The 20,131-nt window shown below is 36.5% G+C and overlaps 1 protein-coding gene and 1 long non-coding RNA gene across 3 annotated transcripts in view; one reads left to right on the top strand and one right to left on the bottom strand.

The window, feature by feature from the left end:
- LOC115410196 (zinc transporter ZIP11-like) overlaps nt 1-8,125 on the bottom strand; it is a 124,160-nt gene extending 116,035 nt beyond the window's left edge. The window contains exon 1 of one of the 2 annotated variants that reach the window (XM_030121695.1): nt 7,972-8,125. In XM_030121695.1, the coding sequence (XP_029977555.1) occupies nt 7,972-8,092 (121 nt within the window). In that variant the 5' untranslated portion in view covers nt 8,093-8,125. The remainder of the gene's footprint in view (nt 1-7,971) is intronic. The other variant, XM_030121696.1, reaches the window with a different exon arrangement.
- On the top strand, nt 408-19,510 carry LOC115410198 (uncharacterized). The gene is made up of 3 exons (XR_003934072.1): nt 408-418; nt 1,084-1,088; nt 19,440-19,510. It is a non-coding gene; the product is annotated as an uncharacterized LOC115410198 (long non-coding RNA).
- Nucleotides 19,511-20,131: the final 621 nt, after the last annotated feature.

Here is a 20,131-nt window from a genome sequence, read left to right as displayed (position 1 = left end):
AAACGTTCAGAGTCACTCTGAGCTGCAGATGGGTCAACTGTGTGATGATAGATTCATCTGCATTTACCATTAATCTGCATTTACATGTTAATTTTGACAGCCCTAATATATATATATATATATATATATATATATATATATATATATATATATATATATATATATATATATATATATATGTATATATATACACTACCAGTTAAAAGTTTGGACTCACCTTCTCATTTAAATGGCATGAGTTGGATTGCAGATGGCCGACAAGTGCTCAGCATCACTGGGAAGTCCTTCAAGACTTTTGGAAAACATTTCAGGTCACTACCTCATGAAGCACACTGAGAGAATGCCAAGAATGGGCAAAGCAGTAATAAAAGCAAAATGTGACTATTTTGTAGAACCTAAAATATAAAACATGCTTTGAGTCATGTCACTTTTTTTTTAACTACATAATTCCATATGTGTTCATTCATAGTTTTGATGCCTTCAGTGAGAATCTACAATGTAAATAGTCATGAAAATAAAGAAAAAACAGGTGAGTCCAAACTTTTGACTGGTAGTGTATATATATATATATATATATATATATATATATATATACGCACATATATATATATGCACATATATATATACACACACACACACACACAAATAAGGGATGTAACAATTACTGATATAACGATAAACTGGTAATTGCAGACGGTTAGTATTACAGTATACATATATATATATATATATATATATATATATATACTTGAGCTACATCCTCAATGTATGAAAAGTGCTTTATAAATAAAGACTGATTGATTGATTGATTAATTAAACATATTGTGTAAATCAATGTTCTTATTTCATATATCGGCCGATATATCGGTTATCGGCCCATATATTGGATATCTGCCGATATATTGGATATTGTTTTTTTTTAGCCCCCAATATCAGTATCAGCTTCGACCTAAAAAATCCCATATCGGTCAGGCTCTAATATATACAAGATGTGAAGACCCATTTAAAAGAAAACATCTGCTCCAGATACATGTATTTATGTAAATGTACAGATCTGATGGGTAGTCCAGTCCATGTGGTCAGCCACGGTACTGATGAAGATCTGGAGTTGGGCCCAATATCAACATCAATATCAGCTCACTGCTCCTAATATGCTAATGCTAATTCTAAATGGTACATACATGGGGATGGGTAAAACGCTGGGATTGAATTTCCCAATTGAGATAATCAAGGGAAATAAACCTCAACCCAGGGGTGTCAAATATGTGTCCCAGGGGCCAAATGCGTCCCACCAAAAGGTCCAGTTCGGCCCCTGGGATGTTTTTGCCAAGTGCAAAAATTCCACAGTCTTGAACACAGTCTTAAGCAAAAAAAAAAAAAAAAGCTTGAATTAAGGAAAAAATCTTCAAATAAGCCAAAAAAAAAAAAAAACTTCAATTAAGTAAAAAAAAAAAAAAAAAAAATCTTAAATTAAGTAAAAAAAATCTTCAATTAAGCAAAAAAAAAAAATCTCAAATTTAGCAAAAAATCTCCAATTAAGCAAAAAAAAAATCTTCAATTAAGTAAAAAAAAATCTTGAAGCAAAAAAAAAAAAAAAATCTAGAATTAACTTTATTTTTTTCTTTGTTTTAGTGCAAAAAAATAACATTAAATTATGAAAATATTTACATTTACAAACTATCCTGAAACAATTAAATGTGAATAACCTGAACAAATATGAACAACCTGAAATGTCTCAAGCAGGGCTGTCAAACTCATTTTAGTTCAGTTCCATATTCAGCTAAATTTGATCTGCAGTGGACCGAACCAGTAAAATAATAACATAATAACCTATAAATAATGACAACTGCAAATTTTTGTCTTTGTTTTAGTGTAAAAAAAAACAAACATTAAATTATGAAAAAACTTACTTTTATAAACTATCCAAAAAAAAAAAAAGAAAAAAAGAAAAACCTGAAATTTAAATTAAAAAACGTAAGAAAATTTAGTGCAATTTTAACAATATTATTCCTCAACTTATCATTTCTACATGTGCATTCTGGATCAGTTCTACAAAGACACTAAACACTGAGGAACAGGCAGAAAAAATTATTAAAACTGTGCTTAATTTTCTTTAGACCACAGGTGTCAAACATGCGTCCCGGGGGCCAAATCCGGCCCGCCAAAGGGTGCAATCTGGCCCACAGGATGAATTAGTGAAATGCAAAAATTACACTGAAGATATGAACAATCAGTGGTGTAAAAATCATTTTCATTCAGGTTCTACATACAGATCTCAACTGGGTCAGATCAGTAAAATAGTGTCACAATAATGTATAAATAATGACAACTGCAGATTTTCCTGTTTTAGTGAAAAAAGTACAATTACATGAAAATGTTTACTTTAACAAACTGTCTTTTTACAAAAAATATGAACAACCTGAAATGTCTTAAGAAAAATAAATACAATTTCACCAATATTTTACTTGGTACTACATGTTTGGTGTATTTGTAATTGTAATGTAAGTTGTAACGCACATGTGTAAATGATAAACCCATAAACTGAGGCAGAATATTATTAAAATTGCATGTATTTTACTTAAGACATTTCAAGTTGTTCAGATTTTAAATGAAATGCTGTAGATGTAAACATTATCATAATGTAATTTTCCTTTTTTCACTGGTATTCTGTCACTGGTCCGGCCCACTGCAGATCATGTTGGGGTGAAAGTGGAACTGAACTGAAATGAGTTTGACAGCCCTGGGTTAAATAAATACATCTGGTCACTTCTGAGTTTCAGTTGCTTATACCTCCAGTGTTTGTGTGACAGTGGAACAGCTTCATCTTCTCCCTCTGGAACAAATTCTTTACATTCTGTTTTGACTTTTTGTCCTGTTGGAGGACACATCTGCGTCTCCAACTGAAGTGGCTTCAGATTCACTGCCAGGATCTCCGACCATGTGACTCCATTCATCTAAACAAACATCTCCTGAAAAGGATGCTTCCACTTCTAACCTTCACTGCTGGTATGTGAAGGCTCATATGTACATTCATTTCCCTTCTAGACACTGTGGGAGATTACTGTTGAAAAAGTGCCATTGAGTTTGTGACCAGGCTACATTTTCTGACCAGAATGGAGCAGCTTTAAAACAACCTTCGACAAACTTTGATTTCTGGAGAAGCTTCAAATATTAAATGAGGCGTCCCTGCCTATCTTCAAGAAGCTCCTGCAGACCCAGCTCTTCCAGGAGCACCTCCTGTCCTAGCGCTGGCAGACATTCCATTTGAAATATTTTAATAAAGTTTTTCCCAGGATTATCACAGATTTTCCCAGGATTATCTCTGGACCTGCTGCGGTGGTCCTGCCTCTCTCCTGCCTTCATCATCACCACTCACTTATCCTCAACTGCCTCCATGTGTCTCCCCCTACTCCCCCCTTCTCCCCCTCTCCCCCAGTCTCTATCTCTATCGCTCTCTCTTTCTTTCCTCTCTCTCTTTAACCCCAGCTGGTCCTGTCACTCGTCCATCCTCCTCAGTCTGGCTCTGCTCCAGGTTTCTGCTGTTAAAGGTACTTTTTCCTTCCACTGTCTCCATCACTAGTGTTTGCTCCTGGACGATTCTGTTGGTTTCTGTAAATTGGCTTCAGTCTGGTTTGGACCAACTCTATATATAAAATGTCATGAGAGAACTTTTTTTGTTGTGATCTGGCGCTATAGAAATAAAATTTGATTGATTGAGTGATTTGATTGGTTTTCCCCTGTAAGTCGCTTTGGAAAAAAGCGTCTGCCAAATGCATAAACATAAATCTCCTACGTAGGGGTGTACGAAAATATCGGTTCTGCAATATATCGCGATATTTCACTTCACAATACTGTATCGATATTTTTAGGTATTTATTCAGATGCAGATATTGTGGAGGTTCATTTATGTTTTTTTTGTTTATTTTATTCGTTACTATTTCACACTCTTTTATTAAACAATGTTTGTTCTTTTGTTGGGATTGAACTCAAATCCTGTTCTGATGTTAGTTGTGAACTAATAGAATCTGAACATTTGAACAGGATCTGAAACTGGAATGTCTGGAAAACATCATTTCAGTTTGAACACAGGAACATTTTGTGATAGAACATTAGATCCTGTTGGGATCATGTGATAGCTCAAGCGGTCAAGGCGCATTTAAAAAGGAGCACGGACCCAGGACTTTAGCAAAAAATACAAATTCCTTTTATTTTCTTCAGAGCATCAAACAAACACAGCTTTCACCAGCCCACATCCAACACTAAATGACCTACATATGTCCAAAATGCACTGTGCATGTGACCAGACTACACCATTTTTCCACAGGGGAAACACAATTTACACACACTAACTAAATATGGGTCAAGTCATGCGCCTATTGACTTTGAATCAAAACATTAGAACTGAGATAATGACTTCAAACTTTTTGTAGTTCAATAGTATAACATCTTAAGTTTCTAAATCCATTAAAATTTTTGCTAAAAAAGGATTTTCAAGGAAATTACGGAACTTTTGATATGAACTAAATTCAGTCCCTCAGAAACTTCTCTAAGAATGAATAAGAACAGAACTTATCACTGCTATAATTTGAAATCTCAATCATATATTTCTGTTTTCAATCTAGTTTTGTGACCTTTTACACACCCTTTTATCATTATAAAAATCATTTTGTCTGAAAAATTGGTGTGAATTGCAATTTTAAGCATTTTAATACCACATGGTGCCAGTTATGTCGGGAATTTCACACGTTTTTTTTTTTTTTTTTTTTAATTACTAATTAATCAAATGAGCTAAACCAATGGAAATTTCTGAAAGTAAGCATTTAACCCTCTGTTTAAGCATGGCTTCATTGGAGTTTAAGATTATTTTGTCACTAATCTAAAAAACAGATTTATTTTTTTCCCTACATAACCAAAAATAGGTCTGGACATGAAACAGCTGCATGTGAAGGATTTTTTTCTTTCACTTTCTATAGATTTAACTTTTCAGATTAATACTTATGATATTCTATTGTCTTCAAATGGATTTAGTATACATGAATATTACATTCTCTGGAAAATATTTCCTCTTAATTGAGATGAAAGGGTCGTTCTCACAGGATATTGATGGGACTCAGTTTGAACAGTCTGTCGGCTGGTACCGTATGAATGGAGCCACAGCTGAGTTCCTCCAGACTGGAACAGTCTCACAGCTTCTCTCAGCTTTAGCCACCAGCATCCCTTACATCCAGACCCACAGCTTCATCAAGAACAAGCCATCTGCCTCCTTCAAGCAGAAGCAGTCCATGCAGGATCCTGGCCGCTGCACCATCATGATTGACTTCAGTCAGAATGCCAGCAGTCTGTGGCAGGATGAGTGTGATGCAGATGCAGCTGCTCTGAAACCAAAAAGGAAGCAACGCTTGTCCCAGAATTTAAGCCGAAAAGAAATGTGGATAGTGTCAGGGGATTTATTCTCATGAAAGCTGTTTCCCCATGAATTCTATATTTTTTAATCTGTACTTATTCGCCTTTTTGAAGTAATTTCTTGTAAAGCATGATGGTTCCAAAGGATTTCTCACCTTAAAGCAGAGGCTGCTCTCACATCAAATCCACTGAAGCAGGAAGGCGGGAGCGTTTGAAAAATCTAGTCCGTCATTATTGGACAAAATACATAAAAGAAGTCATTTCCCAGACTCAGACGTGTCATTTCCTCATCATGTCAGTAAGGATGAATAGAGTGGGGGGGTCTGGAAAAACCCCGAGGACCGACGAAATGACAGGACTCGTGGCTTTCACCCGTGATTTGATAAAACGGAGATGGGAGGTTTTTGTGCCTGGTAGTCCTCGTACGTGTTGTTCACCACAGCTAGAGCTTCATCACTTAGCAGCAGGGTCTGTTTGGAGAAGAACTCTTCTCAGAATCACTGAACGGATGAATTCAAATAAAATCGCTGAAGAGTCTGGAGAAGAGTCTGTTTTGGTATCAGGGTTCACACTAGGATTTTTTCACAGCGTAGGGGCACCATGCATGTGTACATGGTGTGAGTTTTGTAGGGGTCGGGGACATCCTCCTCTGGAAAATGTTTAAATGTCTAACTGTGAAACACTATCTCCTGCATTCTGAGGGGCAGAGTTAGAGCAATGAAGCCAAAAAACCATGCAATATTACTTCGACGCAGATATGATTGTAGAAAAATATTCACTCGCATGAAATTAGTGATAATGGGAGCGGCACACACACACACACACACACACACACACACACACACACACACACACACACACACACAGGCTAAAGTTTAGATCTAATTTTCCACAGGTGATGGGTCCGTTAAATCAGATAAATTGATTGAAGTCTCATCGTCAGCCAATGAGTGTAAGGCAAGTGATGTTGGTGGGCGGGGTCAGACAACACCAAGGCACACAAAGGGGTGTGGCTTCTATTGTTGTCATTTCCTGTCTGCAGCGCTTTGAGCCAAAACAAAGGAATAGATTTATTCACATTCAAATCTGGTTCTCATTACACTGGACCATCACACACACACACACACACACACACACACACACACACTGTGATGTTGTGTTGTTTCAGCAGTCACAGGGGGCCCTCTGGTGGTGGAATCAGTGTCAGTGGTGTGTGTTTTGTCCTTTGGGTGTTACCGTAGTCAGTTCAGACATGGAAGGAAGTAGCAGACACGTGTGTGTCATTGTGTTTGTGTGGACACAAAGAACGTTTGTGTGTGAGTATTTGATGTTCAGCTGTTGTGTTAATGAACAGTCACACCTGTCTGTGATGGAAACTTCTGTTCTTAGATTAAAAGACGTTGGAAATCATTTCATAGTTTTGTCGATTCTATTTATTTCTACGTGCACTGCTTACGATGCATTTAGTTATTTTTTGTTATACTTGTTTTTGACTTATTTCCTTCATTTCATTAATTTTGTTTGCTTATGATTGTATATCATTATAAGACACTGCAAATACTTTTTTTATTTCAAGTCTTTGGGGAGGCCCACGATAAACCACTTTGGTTTTTGGCTTCCCTGGCATGTCTTTTACTGTTATTATTATTGTGTTTTATTGTCTTGTATACATGCGAATGAACAATAAACAATACACAAAAATCTTAAGTTGATCTGAAGATGCTAATCGTTAGCATGTCTATGGATTTTCTCATTTATGTTAGCATCGAGCTAGCGGTCTTTTCTCATTCATTTGAATGCATAATGCTATGTTAATGTGCTGTAACAAAGAACAGAACTCAGACATGTTTTGTTTGTATGTTGCAGTTTCACACTGAAGTCTGCAGTAAAAGCTTTGGACAGAAGTTTTGGGCGTCCGGCTTTTCTTGGTAAACCTGTTATCTATCTGCAGAGCTACAGCTGTACACACAAGCAGAATACACACAAAAAAACACCGCTACGTTGGTGGGAAGACGGCGTCGCAGGTCAGATCCCCAATGCTGTCCCTGGGGGGCCCCAGCGTTCAATGACGCTAGCGAGAACCCTGGGTATGATAGGGTAATTATTCATTTCCTAAAGGAGGGTGGAATTCACATACAAATCATGTGTTTGTGATTTGGAAAAATGCTACTTGTGCTTCCCCTGTTCTTCAGACCACACGCCACCACTGATGTGATGATTATATGATTATAAAGGACCCACAAAGCCAAGGAAATTCCAACAGGATCATGCTGATAGGAATCACAATTCAAAGTTAGAATAGTCAGTAGGAATAATAAGAAACACAAGAGAGAGACAGAATTGCTAAAATGGAAAACACAGCCCATGTGGAAGTTGAAGAACTAGTGAAAGAAGCCATCAAAGAAGAACTGTGGATGGTTTCACAGAGGCAGGCCTTTACACCAGTCGTTCCTCAGGCATTTGTGCTCGTGCACCACCACTGTTTTTGCTTTCAGTAGCTTGTACGTCTGTGGATGCTATGGTGGTTTTGGGATGATTCAGTGTTGTGGTATATGAAGGGAGGCTTGCCTGAAAGGGGTCCAGGTCTACCTATCCTGATGGTCATCTCATCTGCGTCTGTGAGCGGAGGCGAAGGCTCCTCTTCTTTCTCTTTGGTCAGTTTTGATTCAGGAGGCAGAGCAATGGCCATGTGTGGGTCACCACCAACGCCCTGTACAAGACATGAACACACACACAAGGAGGATCTTTAGAGGAAAGAACAAAGCTGGCAAAATGCACTGCACTTCTGAGTAAAATAAGTCACATACTGGATCCTAAACCATTGCACATTCTATTTTCTTCATTATTTTTACCATATCTATCCTATTGTGCAGAGGTCTGGGGAAACATCTACTAAAACACTCAACAGCCCATATGTGGACTACAGAAAAGAGCAAGAAGGACAATTAACAAAGCAGGATACAGATGTTACATGCCAGGAGGTCTAGGGTGCCGACACGTAACAAAAACTAAAAGAATGAAAAAGATGTTCTGGGAGACAGCAAAGAAAAACGTGGAGAGCAGTTCGCTTGTAAAAAAAAGACTGGAAATTTATTATACAAAAAGAAAAACTGTACACGGGCAAAATGACTCAAAAAATGAACATGAGCTGAATCAAACAAAGAGCAAACTGCAGCGATGGACCCACTGGTCTTCATGGTTGGAGCTCCAGGCTTTTAGAGGCAGGTCAATTAGCTGCAGGTGTTTCCAGTCGGCCCAAATGGAAGGTGGAGACAAGGAAAAAAAACAACCAACGGCCCCCAGCCGTAACACAGAGAACACACAAACCCACTATTTAGAAAGTCACACACATTGACATTCATGGATTTGGTTCAGTTGAAAACAGCGCAGATAATGTACAGAGCAAGAAATAATTTACTGACAAAAAATATTCAGGGAATGTTCACTGAAAGAGAAGGAGGATACAATCTAAGGGGAGAGCTGAACTTAAAAAACATAAAGTAAGAGCAACGATGAGAAGTATGAGCAGAACAAGCTGTGGAACAATCTAGAACAGGAGATAAAGGAAAGTACAAACATCAGTATATTTAAGTGAAAGGACAGAATGACCCACTGGAGTCTCTTTATCTTTGCATACACTTTCCACAAGTACATATCACATACATGCATCTTCCCTACCCCCACATCATCACTTCTGCTGTCTGCCTTTAATGTTCATACTGTCCCCCAGTTTCCTCTCAAATCCATGAAACATTTCCAGCATGTGTCCACATGTACTGTGTGAAAACTGTATGATGTCTTATACTTGTGCTTTGCATTATCTTCTGTTCTTCGCTGCAATTTTTAGAAGAAAAGGGTTTTGTGGTAGCGCTCTAGTAGGAGCAGCGGCCCCATGTCCCTAATCATTGAACTCAGTTTCATTTGATGTACTTTGTACTGTCAAATGACAATGAAGGCAATTCTATTCTATTCTATTCTATTCTATTCTATTCTATTCTATTCTATTCTATTCTATTCTTAAAAAGAGGTCTAAAGGACTGTTTCTAAACAGGTCTATGGAACATGAAGGATAAAAACAGTACTGTCTCAAAGACCAGTCGTGGTTTCTTGGAATTAAGACAGAGTAATTTGAATTTCACAGATTTTCATATGTGTGAGTGGATTAAAGTGAGGGCAGATGTGAAGTCTAGATGAATTGGGATTGTGGGTGTGAAATTATGGGATGGACCTTATGATGCATTTAAGTTATCCACTCCTTTGGCGAAGTTAAAAAAAAAAAAAAAAAAGAGCACCATACTTTCTGGACTATAAGCTGCTACTTTTTTCTGGTTTTGAACCCTGCAGCTTATACAGCGATGCAGCTCCAGTATAGATTTATACGGGCTAACGTCCTCCAGGGGGCGCTCTAACAGGAAGTGCAAAAGTGAGACAGACAGGAGGAAGAGCTGATGAAGAGGAGGAGTTTGAATCTGAACTATGAACAGTCATTTTGTGTCATGCACAAACCCTCATCATGGAAAACACACCAAGAAATGCAGATTTTGCAGCTTTGAAGTTAAAACCAATGGATGTGTCTGTAAAGAAGGAAATAGAGCTGTAGCACCGAAGTGCCATTGAGCAACAATGGAGGAGAGACGTAGAAGGAGTGTGATGGAGCCTTTGAGGATGTTCAACTGAAGAACACTGAAGAAGACGACTGCAGTGGTTTAATGAGCAGAAGAAGAGGAAGACACAGACCAGTGACTGTTGTGGGTTTGTGAACCAGCCTGTTCCTGACGTTTACTGACGGTACACACACTGTTTGGACAAAAGCAGTGAAGGGATGGAAAGAAATACTTAAATCATCTGTCTGTGGAAATATCTCATGTCATAATGTGGACACCTGTGGCTTACAGTCAGGTACGACTTATAGCCCAGAAAGTACAGTACTTTAAGTTTAAATTATTCAGAAATATTGAATTGAGATGGTAGATGTGTTTTTGTTGTTGATTTTTTTTTTATTTTATGCATTATTATTATGGTGTGAATGGTCGATGCTGTACACCAGGGGTCTGCAACCTATGGCTCACCTAGTCAAAAACATAAGGAGCATTTTGAAATGAACTGAATGAACCATAACTTTTTAACAGTTATAGGCCTAAATCAATTCTAACATTGTCCATCTGCAAAAATGTGCAGACTTTACACAGAATACAATATTTTTTTCACAGCAAATATACCAAAATCTATATCATACTACATTATTTTCTTGCCAAATTTAATACAAGATACTAAATTCACATTTGTTAGTAGTTTGGCTGTTTAAAAGTCAGCCCATATGCATGAAAGTTGAGCTTTTTATCCATTACACAATGTAATTTTGCTTTGGAAATAGTATACATCATTAAAAAATGGTACAAATCTTGAATGTTTTCTTTATTGTAGTTGTATAATTTCATAAATGCACCAAACATTGCATTACTGTAGTGGAAATACAAAGTTAATTAAACTAACCACAAATAGGCCACAGAAGAACAGCCGCCTCATGGTAAAACATTTTTGATGGCTCTGGTCACATTTTTCTTCTTTTTCATGTCAAACATGGCTCTTTAAATTGTAAAGCTTGCAGATCCATGCTGTACACATTTAAGTTAATGTATGCAGAGTATTAGTTGACAAGGATAGGCACAAAAATAAGCTTTTGCTCCTTGCCTATTCCTTTTTTGTTTTTTATGTTTATTATGACTGATGTGCTGAGTACAATGACTGATGTAAAACCAAAAACAAATTCATTCGTTCATTCAAAACTTATTAGAAATGTTATTGGTTGGGTTAATTAATATCTCAGCTCATCTCTGTCAAACAAAGACTCATTAGACTAAAACTATGACTCAGTACCACCAATAGATGTGTGCTTCACTGACTGTTATGTTTTTTTAAATTGAAGATGTGATGAAAACAGAGCCCTCATATTCATTAGATGAGTAATATCTTTCAAAAACTGCACCCATCTTCCCTGTCCTCGTCACTTAACTCCGTCCTTACTCTTTCTCCAGCAGTGTGTGCGTCATATGCATGAGCTTTAATAGCAGGTGGAGGACAAGGGCTGCTTTTGTGTGGAACAGCAGAACACACAATACGGATGTCGTCATGCACACAATGATGTTACATGAGAATCTGATGCATATTCATAGTTTGGAGAAACCCTGTTTATTATTGACGTCAATGGAGATAAAATCGGATATTAGCGTAGGGGGGACTGGGTACGGTTGAAAAACGCGGTTTCACCTGTGAATTTTTTAGCTACAGTTCTCACACTATTATAGAATTTTTTTTGAGTAATTACCTTTTTTTTGACACTTTTTATTTGTAAGCATTTTAATTTTTACAGAACAAGAACAAAAAAGTGACGTCTGGGGATGGCAGTTACAACATAAACATGCATACAGCTTCAGCCTTTTTTAATTAGTACTGTCACACTTTGGAAAGACTGTCCATTTTCTCCAGCGCCTTTTTCCTGCTCCTCCTGGAGCTGCAGGGTGAAAGACAGAGCCTCAGCATGGTTTAGGCATACCGTTTGGATGAGAACAAACATAATATCCTTTGCACATGTCGACAGTGAGTTCTTTTACATGACCATGAAAATCCAGTATCTGGCAGTGAGCCGATAATTGTTGTAATCAGATGCCACACGTTTACATGCACTTCAGAAATGCAATAATGGAAAAACCCTGGTTTACATGTTTCAGTCCATTATTTGATTTCTTTCGGAGTACGTACGTATGTTATGACATAAGACGTACACCCATGTCATTTTCAAAACATCTGGTCTTGTCTTGTTGACCATGGCAACGCCTATGGTGTCAGCGTTAGCTGTCCTAATGTGGGAGGAGCTAATAAGACTACAAAATAGGTCACATGTTGCTGCTATCCTTTATTTCATTTCATTGTTTGTTTAGTGTTTTGCTTTGGTTCATGCTGTCACTGCACGACTTCTGTTGATAGTTTTTGGGGTTTTTTAACATATGCACAGATGTAAAAAAACAAAAGGAATCAGATTAACCTGAATACATGTGTGAAGACAGTGGAGTATAGGGGGGGAAATCTAGGTGTGTTAATCTGATTTCTCATAATCAGATTACTGTCGTTACCAGATAAAACCTGTCAGATTATCCTGTTTACATGATCACTAGAATAATCTGATAACTACAGAAATCGGAAAATGATCAGAATATTGGTGTGTGTGTGTGTGTGTGTGTGTGTGTGTGTGTGTGTATGTGTAAACAGACTCACAGTAATTGGTGGATTTACTTCCTCAGTTGTCACTGAAATTCTTGATTGAAGACAATTTTGCATCGCCTTAAATATTCCACAAATGTCTGTGCTACATATCTAAAATATACCCGTATGCTCCACGTGCATGCATGCTGTGGTTGATCCAACCTGCAGCATGTTGTCTACCTGCTGTGCTAATGATCATGTACTGTCTGTTTATGTGTCTCTACTCTCTAGGCCAGGGCTGTCAAACTCATGTTCTTCTAGGTTCCACATTCAGCCCGATTTAATCTGCAGTGGGCCGGACCAGTAATAACCTGAAAAAAATGGAATTGGTTAAGAAATATACGTACAGTCTTATCAATATTCTGCCTCAACTTATCATTTCTACATGTGCATTACAAAGCCGATCTACAAAGGCACAAAACATTCAGTAACAGGCAGAATATTGTTAAAATTGCACTGAATTTTCTTTAGACATTTCAGGTTGTTCATATTTGTTCAGGTTATTCACATTTTATTGTTAAAGGAGAGTTTGTTAATGTAAATATTTTCATAATTTAACCCTTTCATGCATACTGGTCACTCCAGTGGACAGTTCTTCTCCAGCTGTTCTCTTGTATGTTCATGGATTTTGTTGTTTGTTTTAGTTCCATATCAGCCGACACAGTGGACGCTCATGCATCGTCCCAAACACTGACATTGAAAACATTACTGTAATTTTGCTGTTCTTGATAAAGCTGATCTAACATGTTTAAAATGTAAGTCAATTCCTCGTTATTGTTATTGGGCTGTAATTAACAACAAAAGTTGGGTTTTTTTGTGTTGTTTTTTTTTTTGGGCATATTATGTCCATGAAGTGAGTAATGACTAGTATTAGAGTACACTACAAACAAAAAGTTAAGGATATTTCTTTTTTTGGTCTTTTTTTTTTGTCATTTTTGCCATTTGTGAATAAAACTATGTCTGGTGATTAAAAAAAAAAAAGTGTTTCAATTCAATTCACACACAAAAAAGTAAAAAGCATTGTGCAAGAATCCCAACTGACGAAAATAGCCCAAAAATTTAAAATATCCACAACCTTTTGTTTGTAGTGTATGTTAAAATGTGAGGAAACATCAAATTAGCAGCATTTGATGTTTTTATTTCATAGTTTTCACACAGTATATCAGTAAATACATGTTTCTTTGCTTCAAAAATTAAACACATTGTGTCCAGCTTGGTGGACATTTTTGCAACTCCATGAAAAATAGGGTCATAAAAATAAACAAAAATAACAACAAAAAAGAGGAATAACAAAAAAAAATCTTGATTAATGTTCTCATAATTCATGCATGAAGGGGTTAATGTTTTTGCACTAAATCAAAGAGAAAAAGTTGGTGTTGTCATTATTTATAGGTTATTACGATATTATTTTTGAGTTCGATGCCCTAATTTGCACTTTGTAAATTCATCCCAGGGGTCGGATTGGAACCTTTGGCGGGCTGGATTTGGTCCCCGGGCCGCATGTTTGACACCCCTGCTCTAGGGGATGTTATTAGCCCACAGTGGCCTTTGGTCACGACCCCTGATCCAGTGTCATTATTCAGTCCAAGCTCACAGCAGGGTGCCTCCACCAATCACCCAGTGTCACATCCTCTAAATACTTGAAGTGTACAGATAGAAGCATTTGATTGCCTTACTTTCCAATCCCTGTGGGATCCATCAGCAGCCTGCCACAAGAGTGTCTTCAGTGACACAACACATGGGATGAAAGGAGATGATGCTGCTATTTCTGATTATTATTAAAAGGAAAAAAAGCCATCCTTTGACTTTTTTTCCTCCATAGCATTTTCAGACAGTAATCCCATCGCTTTAAAAGGTTCAATGTGTGACGTACGGTGCAGATACATCCACAGAATGTGCATCAAAATGTTAAGTATCTCTTCAGAGCTGGTACATTTTTCAATTCTGGAATTTTAATTAAGGGGACATGAAGCCCAGTAATGCACTTTAACACTGGATGCAACCACTATAGAATGGAAACAAATGGGAGGAAGACCACGTCTGTTCTACCACATCAGTTCAGGGAACACCACAGGGACAGGGGGGTCTGTTTCAGGTTCTTTCCTGCCACAACATTTTATCTTCATTTTCAGACACGAGGTAATAGTGATGATGTCCATCTTTATATACACACTGTAAAAAAAAAAAACAAAAACCTGTAAAAAAAAAAAAAAAAAAAAAAAAGGTAATATTCCAGCAGCAGGGGGTGCTGAAAAACACTGGAAAATAACGGAAAATAACCATCTCATAAAAATATGGAATTTTCCATAATTAAAATACAGTTTTTTTGCTCTAACTTTACAGGAGATTTTACATATTTTTTTGACTTTTTAATGTTTAATAAAGAATATTTACATGCATTAAAACAATCCAATTCCCTATAAATATATATATATATATATATATATATATATATATATATATATATATATATATATATATATATATATATATATATATAATTTTCAGTGAGACTCAGTTGTCCAATCCACTGATAAAAACTGTATTTGGACAGTTTATCAGTGCTTATACATGTTATACATTCACAAAAATACATTTATTCAACATTTGTGTTGTGAAACCTCCTGTAATTACACAAGATATTTGTCAATGAACAAACAAGTCTGGTTCAACTGACAGAACTAATACTTCTGTTACCGTTAACTGTCAGTAATTTTATCTTGTTTTATTTATTTATGTATTTTTACAGCATTAAACTTTAAATTAACAGTTTAATCTCATGAATAGAAAATACATTTTTGTGAAATTATGATACATTTGCAAATGTATTTTAACTGTATTTTTCTGTGAAAAAAGAAAAAAAAATCTTTTAAAAAATGGAAGTTTTATGGTTATTCACAGTTACAGTTTTTTCGTGTTATTTTCCATTTGACATGTAAAATCACAGTCTGTTTTTGTCATTTCATTGATATTTTCCTGTATCTTAAAAATACAGGAAAAATCTGTCAAATAAACAGTGAAAATTCTGTTAAATTACAGATTTTTTTTTTACAGTGTGTAAGAGCGGCTGCAGTATATGTGCTAATGTTTGGGCTGCTGTGGGAGATAATGAGTGTTCCCTCAGAAGAAAATGTGACAGAGAACTCAGGCGACCAGGTTACTGAACATGAAAAAAAACAAAACAAAACAGAACATGTAGCCTATGTGAAGAATGCAAACACTCACTGCACTAAAGAGAGTCACAGATTCACACTTCGCAGCTCAATAGATCATCACTTAATAATCATGGAGACACAGATGACGGCTCTACAACCCCATTTTCATCCAAACAGACGGTCCATAACCATCAGTAGACGGTATTGCCTCGATTGTTGAGCCAGTTAATGAGCAGGAGTTTAGGGAGCGTCTGCAAAGTGCTAATTTGAAAATTTCTACATATTTACAATTCAATAACTTTGCTTCTACTCAGTGAAATGGCACCAGATTTATCTCACACAGCCATGAACCCCTTCCACACACACTACAACACTCAGATTGGACAAATATCAAACACAGATGAGCAAAAACATACAGAAGTACAGCTCTGTATTTAAACAGGTCTATAGAGTGTGATGCAATGATGCATTGTTCGCTGATTTGTTTAAACAGTTGCATAATGTTCTTCAGCACATCTGTCATGTTCTGCCTCTGACAGAAAATAAGTCATATTGAAATCAAATATAACCTTCTGATGTCTTCACAACTGACTTATGAGTAACAGAACATTTAAGCTTCACAAAAATAAAGATTTGATTTACATCTTGATACATATCTATATCATCTGATATAAAAAAAAAATATTGTGATAGGATTTTTTTCCATATCGCCCAGCCCTAGTTCACATAGACTTACGAAGGATGTATAAAGTCTCCACAAACACAATCCTGGATAAGTTTACGCCCAATAAGTGCATCTGTCAGTTCAAAAAGTTAAAGACATCTATTATCACACTGTCAAAAAGTAAATTAAAGGCTGTAATTAATTAAAGTGCTATGATACGACTGACCTTTGTATAGATATGTTGTTGCTGCAGTAATATCCAAAGTTAATCCTCTGATCTGACAGTAAATTAGCTTCAATTTGAACACAGAGCCAATTTACACCATTGGATTATAAGGAAGAGGATGATTTTCTTTATACAAATGAATTCAACATGTTTCCAACCACATGCTGTATGTGAAGGGGAAAGAAACCTTCACCCTGACCTTGTTTTTACTTTGTCAAGAGACCTTGGGTACCATGAAAGGTGATATATATGTACAGGGTGGGGAAGCAAAATGTACAATATTTTGAGGCAGGGATTGAAAGACAGTGTATGACCAATTAGTTTATTGAAAGTCATGAGAATTTATTTGCCACAAGAAAATGTCCATAATAGAAAATGTTTTTATTCTATGTGTCCTCCTTCTTTCTCAATAACTGCCTTCACACGCTTCCTGAAACTTGTGCAAGTGTTCCTCAAATATTGGGGTGACAACTTCTCCCATTCTTCTTTAATAGTATCTTCCAGACTTTCTGGTAATAGTTTTGCTCATAGTCATTCTCTTCTTTCCATTCTAAACAGTCTTTATGGACACTCCAACTATTTTGGAAATCTCCTTTGGTGTGACGAGTGCATTCAGCAAATCACACACTCTTTGACGTTTGCTTTCCTGATTACTCATATGGGCAAAAGTTTGTGAAAAGGTATGGATAATAGTGTTAGGTATGATTATGACATCAGTATATGTTTGGGTTCAAAACAACTGACGTAGTGTCTGCTGAGAAAAAACAACTAAATGTTCAGTGTACATTTGGCTTCCCCACCCTGTATATATATATATATATATATATGTGTGTGTGTTAATCATTATATTATTATTATTATTATTATTATTATTATTATTATTATTATTATTATTATTGATATAACAAAAACACTTGTCACTATGAAAATAAAGTCATAAAATATCAAGATAAAACCTGTAATTTTTTGAGAATAAAGTTTAACACAAAAGAGTCATAAATTTAAGACAACAGTCACAACATTTTGAGAATAAAGTCATACTTTAAAAAAAAATTCATAGGCCCAATCCCAATTCACCCCTTAGCCCTCCCTCTCCCCCTTGGCCCCTCCCCCTTGGCCCCTCCCCCTCGGCCCTCCCCCTTGGCACTACCCATTGAAATGGAGCTGCATGGGTTAGGGGTTGAAACATCCTCCTATGAAATGGGACAACCCTTCCAGACCTGTTACGTCATCAGCGGTTGTCGATGCCGTTATAAACAGACGTGAAAACTTTGTTTCTGAAAGTATTCACCGTACTGTCAGAAGCTGGAACCGTCTGTGTTCCATGAGCTTTGGTCATCTTTTTACGTCTATCAACTATAAACTGCAGAAATGCGATCTAGAACACACTGAAATGTCATCAAACAGTCAGAGTTGTTTATGAAGAAAATATGTACATTTATGTGTTTTTTTCATCACACCGCTGCACTTTTCGGCTGCGTTTACCTCCATCGTGCCAATGATTCGAACAGAATTATGGGAAATTTCTCCTACCTCTCTGTTCATAGTGTGGTCCTAGAAAATCTCCGTTTTGAGGGCTATACTGCCCTCTACCTTAGCCCTTCACCTCCGTCTAATTGAAAATCGGGACAAGACTACCCCTGCACGCGTACACGCAAAATGAAGGGGGAGGGGTAAGGGGGAGGGGCCAAGGGGTGAATTGGGATTCAACCATAATTTTACAAAAATAATGTTGTACTTTAATGAGATTAAAGTCATAATATTATGAGAATAAAGTTGTAGTTTAAAAAAACAACCTCATAATTTAACAAAAAATAATGCCATACTTTTGAGATTAAAAGTCGTAATATTTTGAAAATAAATTCGCAATAGTGTGATAAAAAGTCATAATTTAGAAATTGTAAGCCATAAGCCTGCTTGACAGAGTTTCCAGTTACAGTGAATGCAACAAGCGAAGCAGTAATTGAAAGTATAACTTCACAAAATGTTCTCCATAATGCGACGAGTAGGTACGAATTTATTCTGATAAATTATGATATTTTTCCCCCGTTTTTAAAATACAACGTTATGCTTGTAATATTATGCCTTTATTGTCAAAATATGATGACTTTAATGTCATAAAAGTATGACATTATTTCTGTTAAATTATGAGGTTTTATAAAACTACGACTTTATTGTCATAATACCATGGCTTTATTCTTAAAATATTACAACTTTATTCTCATAAAATTATGACTCTTTTTGCATTTGACTTTGTTCTCATAGAATTATGGGTTTTATCTCAATATTTTATGACTTCATTCTCGTAGTGTCGAGTGTTTTTATTTTATTGGGTGGCCCTAATATGCCGTCGCAGAAACACACTATCACAGACATATCTCTGCGCTTTTATCAACTCATATGGTGCAGTTTAGCATCGACAACATCCACCCACTCCTACTTGAATCTAAAGTCAGCTGATGTTGAGAGGAGCTGGATGTAGCTCAGACTCTGCAGTAAATGAAAGCTCCATGTGATGTCTGTGATTCATCCAGTGTCAAAGCTGCAGCTGAAGAAGCGTCTCAGAGGACCTGTCACACGGGGACGTTGAAGGGAAACAAGTCAAAATAGCAACTGACCTGTTTAGATAAAAAAAAAAAAAAATCACTAACCCACTTGCATGTTTGACAAAAACTAGTGGTGGGCGGTACACCGGCTTTTACACCGTCACCAGTGTCATGTGCTGCCACAGTGGATTTTGCAATACCGTAATTACTGTGATAAACGCACAGTGGGTTTCCTGCACAAATATTAGATTCAGTTTGTGTATAATGGAGAAATTATCCTTTGTGTATTAGCGGTTTACTTCTGCTGCACCCTTACATTAAATTAAAGCACGTACACTTTAAGACAGGCCTGTCAAACTCATTTTAGTTCAGTTCCATATTCAGCCCAATTTGATCTGCAGCGGGCCAGACCAGTAAAATAATGACTGAATAACCTATAAATAATGACAAATCCAACTTTTACTTTTTGTTTTAGTACAAAAAAAAAAAAAAAATTAAATTATGAAAATATTTACATTTTACAAAAAAAGATGTAAAAAAAAAAAAAAAAAAAAAAAAAAAAAAGCCCTGAAAAATCAGAAATTTCATTGCCTGGACTTCTTATTTCTACATGTACATTTCCACACAGTGTTCCATAAACATTTGGTAACAGGCAGAATATTGTGAAAATTTTAGAGTTTGAACTAAAATTTGAACAATTTCTCCAATATTCCAGCTGTTATTCTGAACACAACTGCAGATCCCAGTGGATCCATAAATGCACCAAACATTTAGGAACAGACAGAATATTGTTCAGACTGCACAGTTCAGGTTGTTCATCTGTGTTTTTATCTTACCGGCCAACAGGCCACTCTGCATGTATTTCACATATCAGAGG

This window comes from Sphaeramia orbicularis, chromosome 19 (assembly GCF_902148855.1).
Source record: "Sphaeramia orbicularis chromosome 19, fSphaOr1.1, whole genome shotgun sequence".
Classification (NCBI taxonomy): domain Eukaryota; kingdom Metazoa; phylum Chordata; class Actinopteri; order Kurtiformes; family Apogonidae; genus Sphaeramia; species Sphaeramia orbicularis.
This window is presented reverse-complemented; position numbering and strand designations above follow the sequence as displayed.